The sequence below is a fragment of the Phialemonium atrogriseum genome (genome assembly GCF_030411735.1).
Source record: "Phialemonium atrogriseum strain 8032-3 unplaced genomic scaffold QBC33scaffold_7, whole genome shotgun sequence".
Classification (NCBI taxonomy): Eukaryota; Fungi; Ascomycota; class Sordariomycetes; order Cephalothecales; family Cephalothecaceae; genus Phialemonium; species Phialemonium atrogriseum.
This window is the reverse complement of record NW_026848144.1, coordinates 1,178,102-1,184,949: the sequence shown is the minus strand read 5'-3', so window position 1 is coordinate 1,184,949 and position 6,848 is coordinate 1,178,102. Positions and strand designations below refer to the sequence as shown.

At 58.1% G+C, this 6,848-nt stretch overlaps 2 protein-coding genes across 2 annotated transcripts; both read right to left on the bottom strand.

Moving 5' to 3' along the window:
* Window positions 1-546: 546 nt before the first annotated feature.
* QBC33DRAFT_354156 (Pep3/Vps18/deep orange family-domain-containing protein) lies at window positions 547-4,228 on the bottom strand. Its single transcript, XM_060423862.1, has 4 exons — window positions 4,110-4,228; window positions 3,691-4,040; window positions 1,011-3,609; window positions 547-930 (listed from the first exon to the last, which is right to left on the bottom strand). Exons 2-4 carry the CDS (start codon window positions 3,908-3,910, stop codon window positions 846-848), a joined length of 2,904 nt encoding a protein of 967 aa, XP_060285604.1. The 5' UTR covers window positions 3,911-4,040; window positions 4,110-4,228; the 3' UTR covers window positions 547-845.
* Window positions 4,229-4,477: 249 nt separating this feature from the next.
* QBC33DRAFT_447751 (S-adenosyl-L-methionine-dependent methyltransferase) lies at window positions 4,478-5,825 on the bottom strand (the record flags this gene model as incomplete). Its single annotated transcript, XM_060424441.1, has 2 exons — window positions 4,478-5,549; window positions 5,623-5,825. 2 exons carry the CDS (start codon window positions 5,823-5,825, stop codon window positions 4,478-4,480), a joined length of 1,275 nt encoding a protein of 424 aa, XP_060285603.1.
* Between the last annotated feature and the right edge of the window lie 1,023 nt (window positions 5,826-6,848).

Sequence of the window (6,848 nt, the reverse complement as noted above, 5' to 3'; positions counted from 1 at the left end):
GGGTTGGCCCGGCCCCGGGGGGTGCGCCCGCGGGGGGGGGGGCGGGGGGGGGGGGGTGGGGGCCTGGCGGTTGGGGGGTGGGGGGGCCGGGGGGCCCCCCCGGGGGGGGGGCCCCCCCCCCCCCCCCCCGCCTTTATTTTTTCTTGCTTTTCAACCCCCGCCCCTGAACACAAACACACCCCCACCACCCCCTTCAACACTGGACATAGCGAGTGAGGGCATGGGGTTTCCTTCGCGACGTTTCTAGTTCAAGGGAGGAGAAGAGCCGGACACAGCTGACCAACACCCGGCCTCTTGTAGTGCGAGCGAGCACCCAGCAGCCCCGGCTGTACGTCGGCATGGTCCTGATCCTGATTTTCGCCGAGGTGCTGGGCCTTTACGGCGTCATCGTGTCGATCCTGATGTTGACGAGGTCGACGCTGGGGGTTACGGAGTGTCCATACTAGGTAGGATTTAGGGGGATGCCGAGCGTGGTGGCCTGTTCTCTTGTGTGTCGTTGGCTGGACTGGACATGGACAGGCCTCATCATGGGAGGAGTTCAGAGTATCGCGACCACCCGTTGGGCCAAGAGAGTTGGAGGGACGGGAAGCATAGCATTGTGGGCATCAAGGGGTGCGTGTGTTTTAAATTCGTTTGTTGATCTTGATTATCTATTTCAAAAACCCCAGGCTCAGCCTCCTCGCGGATGGAGGAGCTGGATCCATATTTCCTTTTCGAAATGGAGTTTCGGGCGGTTTCCCATTACGAACCTGGAACGCGCATATGGGGTATCTACTACGTCTCGGGCCAGCAGCCTCGTTTATCTGTGGTTCCCTCGACTGGCTCATTCATCTCTGAGTGGCATTCTACAGAGCCCACTCGTCCTTATCCTCCCCCTCCTTGATAAAGGGCTCGTCGACCCTTCTGATAGCGTAGTCGCTGCATAAAATGCTATCAAACTGTCAGTATAAAAAAAAGCTTCCAAGACTCGGTCTATGAAGTGCAGGGGGACGGGGGGGGGACTGGCTCACCATGCAGACGCCACCAACGAATCCAACTCGGCGATCATGGCGTCTCGCTTGGGGCCGCTGACGAGGCCCTTGCTGATTTGCACCTGGCACTCCCTTATCCTCCTGCTCTTGCTCACGCCGGCCTGCTCCAGCACCTTCCTCCCCAGGCAGTCCGAGTGGAAGGCGTGCTGGCACGGGAAGACGAAGAATTGGCGGCTCAGCAGCGGCAGCCCGCAGGCATAGCACCTCTCGCCGGGCTCCACGATGGCGTACCGGTGGTCGAGCGCCGCAATGTCCATCTTGATGTTGGCCGCCGTCCGGCTCGACTCGTCCATCTCCTTCCTCAGCCGGTCGATGTTGCGGCTGTAGTCCTCAAGCGCCGCGCATATCTCCTCCTTGAAATCGTCGATGACGACAAAGTCCGGGAAGAAGGGGATCAGGTCCTCGATCTTGAGCAGGTCGCACCGCTTCAGGAACTCGATCGCCGTCTTGATCCCGTTGGACTGCGATATCACCTTGCGGGCCACCGCCAGCCAGAGCTTCTTTCGCAGCTGCGGATTCGACATTGGCCGATCGGCGATGATGGAAGCCAGATCGATCTCGTTGTGAGAGAGGGCGAGGTCGACTGCCTGCAGGTACTGGCCCATGTTGGTGTATATGTGCACGCACGAGAGGACGCGGTTGTTTTGGATGCACAGGCGGAGGGCAAAGTCCGGGTCGAATCGCGGCTCATCCCCCTGTGATTCGAGGTAGCTAAGCAGGGCCGACTCGTCCTTGGACGCGTGCGAGGCGTACATGGAGACCAGGGTGTTGTGGATCGCCGAATCGGTCGAGCTCAACTGGTTCACAACATACTGGAGGTACCGGATCGCCTGGTTCTGTGTCAGCGGCCCCTTGTAGTTTCGGTCGTAGTCGAGCAGCGCGGGAATGAGGTTCCTCGGCTTGAGATTTGACTGCCGCATCAGGATCTCGACCAGGTCCGTCGCCACGTGCGTCATCAGCACGCTGCTGTATCGGTAGAAGATGTCGGGATCCGTCTGCCGTTTGAGAACGGTCAAGGCATCGGACCACCTTTCCCGCTGTACCCAATATGCCAGCACGTAGTTGTAGTCGTTCACGGCGTCGGCGAAGAAGAGTAGCTCGTCTTCCCTGCCGTGGCTACTTATGACGTCGTAGATGGTCTTCCGATCTAGGTCAGACTTGTGCTTCGTAATGAAGTTCTGGTACTCGCTTCGGACTTCGTCGAGCTGCTCCTGTGTCTGAGACGGGCTGGAAGGTCCTGACAACTCCGCCCTCGTGACGATGGTGTCGTCGAGCGAGTTGAGCTTGGCCATGAATATCTCCACCAGCCAACTGGCAAGCATGACCCTCTGCATGACAGACGTCTTCTTGTAAGTGCCAAGCTTGGCCAACAGGTATCTCCGGAGAGCATCGGGTTGATTGTTGTCGATGAAGGTGAGCGCGACTTCTTCAAACGCCTTGCTGCTCTTCCCGTAAACACCAGCAGCCTCGTTGAACAGGCCCTTGCTGACCAGATAGTCTCCTGATGCCGTTGCCACAGCGTCTCTCTGGGAGGGTGAACGGGCATATCGAAGTGCGGCATCGAACTTCTGCATGCCGAGCATGATCTTCCACACGTCCCGGTCTTCGTCGCGGACGACAATCTCAAATATATCTTGTGCGGTGAACAGCCAGAACGTATTCTTCTGCTGGTCGACACAGAGGCCCAGAGCTTTCTGCCCAGGATCCAAGACCGCCTGGTCGTAGACCGTCGAGCCCGTCAACCTGTTGGCCGCAACGATTCGGCTCCCGATCAAGGTGACGATGTGCCATTGGGTCAGAGCGACGGCGTCGATGTTATCCACCGACGACTTCCGCCTTCCCGAGCCATCTGCCGCAGCCAGTTGCGACTTGGCTAGGAGCTTCGACTCCGAGAACACTTTGTTCCCCAGCTCCGGCCCGGAGGGGTTGTCGAGCAGGGTGCCGTGATAGACGCCGTGGGACGAGAGCCAGGCGAACGCGCGCTCCGGAGCAACGCCCTCGTATGGCCTGGAAGGATCTTGGGCGTCCGGCGAGATGACTAGAGCCGATGTTGCCGCCGCGGAAGACCTCGAAAGCTCGTGGATCACGGGCTGTTCGGATTCGAAGAGCTTTGTGTAGATGGAGCCGCTCCCATCATGACCGCGCCCAACCTTGCCCACCAGATGGAACAGCCTGCTCTGGGTTCCAATGAGCACTCGTCGCGTATCTGCCCTACCGGGCAAGTTGTCGACCCAGAGGCCCGTCACCGGCCCGTCGGGGAGCTTCTGTAAGACCTTGAGGTACTTGTCTTCCTTCCTGTAGAACTCGTTCGACGTCTCGATATAGCTCTCGTACACGTTACCGTCCGATGCGCCCAGCAGGATCTCCCGCGTCGAGGCCGTGGGCAGGGCTGGGTTCCAGGCGATGCTCTCGATGGAGACATTGCGGAGTCGCGCAAGAGGGCGTGGGTGGCGCGACTGGGAGTTGAGATAGTAATTCTCGCCGAGCGATGTGCACACTATGAGATGAGAGGCGGTTGGGTCGAGGAACATGCGCCGTATGACTCCGATTTCAGACGGCTTCTTCGGGAGGTCGATGTCTAGATCCAGACTGTCAGCTGGGGGGGGGCTTGCGACCCAGGCTCTCAGCCCATCCACAATAGCACTCGAGCTCGACTTACCATCGATGTCCTCAGGCCGGTTCAGGTCTATGCGGAGGATGCGCCCGTTGGAAAGGGCCAGCACAAGGACATTGTTGGCGACCTGGGCGGCGACGAAGTCGGCAGCAATGGAGAACTGAAGCTGGACGCTCTCGACGTCAAATATTGGCAGCGCCCCGTCGGCAAGGCCGTTGACGTTGTCGGCCGCCGGAAACCCGTTGGACGACGGGTCGAACGCCATCTTGGAATATCAGTTCTACTCAGCCTTTATTCATGGTCTTGAAGGCGCATCCTCGTGTGGGGTTGCCGGCGTCTGGCTGTGGAGTTACCAGGCAGCGATTTGGAGCTCCCGTGTTTCGAGGTCTAAGCTTCTAATGTCCCCAAGAAGGTCGACGTCAGTGTACCCCGACATTGGCATCACTCAGTGGATAAGATAATACCTTTCATTCCGATACAAGAATATCGAGGTCTAAGCTAGAGAGAGCAGAATCAACGCAACTTGGAAACCAAAAAAAATCCACAGGTGTAGAATCTGTCTCCCACGGCCCCCAGCTGGCATCTCCACCGAAGCGACAGGTTTGTCTGTCGTCTGCGGCACAGGTGATGGCCATTGTTCATCCAAAAAAGCACCCACCATCAGCGGCTCAGAGAGCCCACCGGGTACATACATAAAAAGGGGGTATCTACCATTTACAAAAAGAAGCGACCGGCCGCCTTCAAACCTCGTATCCAAACTCCGGTCGTGGCCAGCTCCAAGTTCCCAGCTCCCAATTTCCAATTTCCAACTACCAACTTGGTCGCTGGCCGCTCATGTTGGAGGTGCCGGCTCCATCTCCACCTCTGTCTCCGACTTCGCCTCCCTCTCCGTCTCCGTGGCATACGACCTGCAGCGAGACAGGCTCTCGATGGTGCTCTCGTCCCCGCTATAGTCCCTGATCTCGCCATGCTCGCCGAGGGCCTGGGCGGTCCACTGGCCCGGCATCTCGGGCTTCCTGCCGACGAGCACCCTGATCTTGACAACGAAGCCCTTTGCCCGCTTCGGGTCCTCGGCCATCTTCATCAGGTCGCGCGAGACCCTGTCGCAGAGGTCCCGGACCGACTCCGCGTCCCACCCCTTGTACTTTGTGAGAAGCCGGAAGCACGTGGCCTCGACGCCCGTCACGAGCGCAAAGAGCCAGTCGTCTCCGAACTTGCTGTTCTCCCTCCTGCCGACGGGCAGGTCGTGCCGCGACTGGTGTATGTCGACGAAGCCCACGTCCATGAGCAGCTGCTGGTCCATGTGGCTGACGCCCTTGGGCCGCCCGTCCAAGATGGCGGCTTCCCGCAGCGCCGTTGCCATGACCTCGACGGGGGAGCCCTCCGGAAACCAGTCCAGGAAATTCTCGGATCCCCAGTGGTCGTCAAAGTCCATGATCTCGATGTAGCCGCCCGGCTTTAGACACGCAAAGGCTTGCTGGTAGATGAAGGACCAGTCAGAGAAGGCGCCAGCCATGTTCCTGAGGTGGACCAAGTCGAAGGAATCGGCGGGCCGAATCCATTCTTCCCGCGCGTCCTCGATCTGGAACTCGACGTTGAACGGCACCTGGTCGGTAGGTTGAATCGCAGCGATGTCCGTCCCGAACACCTCGCAATTCGGATACTTCTCGGCCACGCCTATTGCCCACTCCCCGATGCCTGTCCCTATGTCCAAGATGTGCTCTGGGTTGTGGAGCTGCACCGTCGTCAACTCTAGATCGAGGAGCTTGAGGTAGGCTTGGTGGAGGACATATTGGCGCGTTTGCTCGTTCGCATCGTTGGGCATGCAATAGTCGCCGCAGTACCGGCGCCCGTTCTCCCAGACGTAGTCGATATCCTCAGCGTAGAGGGTTCGCGAAGAGTCACTAGAGAAGAGCGTGTTAGTTAGCCTTTGCTACCAGTTGCAATTTCGCACTCGGGTGTTGTAAGCCGACGTACATGGTTGCCGAGTCTCCGGCGTTGCCGAAGGGATGTTCGACTTGGTAGGCTAATTGCACTCTTGGGTATATGCTTGTACCGTAGTTTGGTATGGCATTGGCATCGCTGCCATTAATGCCATCATTGTTGCCGTTCATATCGACCTCCAGCCCGGCAACGAGGCTGGGATCCGGCTCCAGAATGCTCTCCAGCTCGGCCGACATGTCGTCCTCCCCGGATTCGGATGTTGGTTCGAGCGACCCCTCTGCTGCGCCCTCGGACCCGAATTCTGGAGGCGAGAGGGGATTGTTGACGCTAGGAACCGGGTCCTGTCCCCGCGCTGTGCCTGGCTCGTGGTTTATTTGTTTGGACGATTGCATAGCTTCCATCCTACTATAATTGATGCCTTCCAGATCTGAATTGGACCGAACGACGTCGCCTTCTCCCCATCAGGATGGTTCTTCGCAAGTAGTCGAGGGGGTTTAAAAAAGGCTATGCATCCATGTCATGCGCTGCTACTCAAGGTTGTCCTTCGCTGCAGGAGAGTTGGTGATGACTTCTTGGTGCTTCGGCGCATTGACACCGACGGAGTGCGATTCGGCTTTTCTTAAATGGGCTTTCAGATCCGGGCGAAGGCTTCGGGGCAGCCTCGTTGTTGAGAGTCCACGAAAAAGCGGATTGCGGCTGCCAACGGGCGTGCCAGTCTTGAAGATGCAGTAGGATGGACGCTCCTGTTGGTTGTGTGTGCGTGTCTGAGTGGGCAAAATCGCGAACCCGGGTCAAGGCCGCACGCATCCCGAGCACATTTAAGGGGAGGTAGGGGGCAAGGAGGTAATCAATGGTTGCCCTACCAGTTGGCTGAGATACCTACTTAGCGTACATGATAGTGTCAGACAGTAAGGTGCTAGCAGCTGACTAGTCACGGTGCTAATAAGAGCCAAAAGGGTGGGTGGCAGGGTGGGTATGGAGATGAGGAATTCCCAGTGCTCTATCTCTCAACTCCTGATCTAATAATAATGCACAACCAGCACAACCAGCGAGCCGGAACAAATCCCCGTCTTCAAAGCCGATGTACGGCCCACTGGTGAAACTAGTGCAAGTACCTATACCGGCCTATCAGCAGAGGCAGCGGCACCTGTCAGTGGGCCCCGGATCAGGTACCGAGCGAATCTGGTACCGATGCTGCGCTCAATAACCCGAGAATTGAATGGCCCCATTCCACTGTCTATATCTTTCCAGGCTTATCA

Excerpts from the sequence above, each read along its gene's own strand:
- QBC33DRAFT_354156 (XM_060423862.1), bottom strand. The coding sequence starts at position 3,910 with ATGGCGTTCGACCCGTCGTCCAACGGGTTTCCGGCGGCCGACAACGTC. Across the intron at positions 3,610-3,690 it reads CCGGCCTGAGGACATCGATG|ACATCGACCTCCCGAAGAAG; the intron begins GTAAGTCGAGCT and ends GTCTGGATCTAG. Across the intron at positions 931-1,010 it reads TCGTTGGTGGCGTCTGCATG|CATTTTATGCAGCGACTACG; the intron begins GTGAGCCAGTCC and ends ACAGTTTGATAG.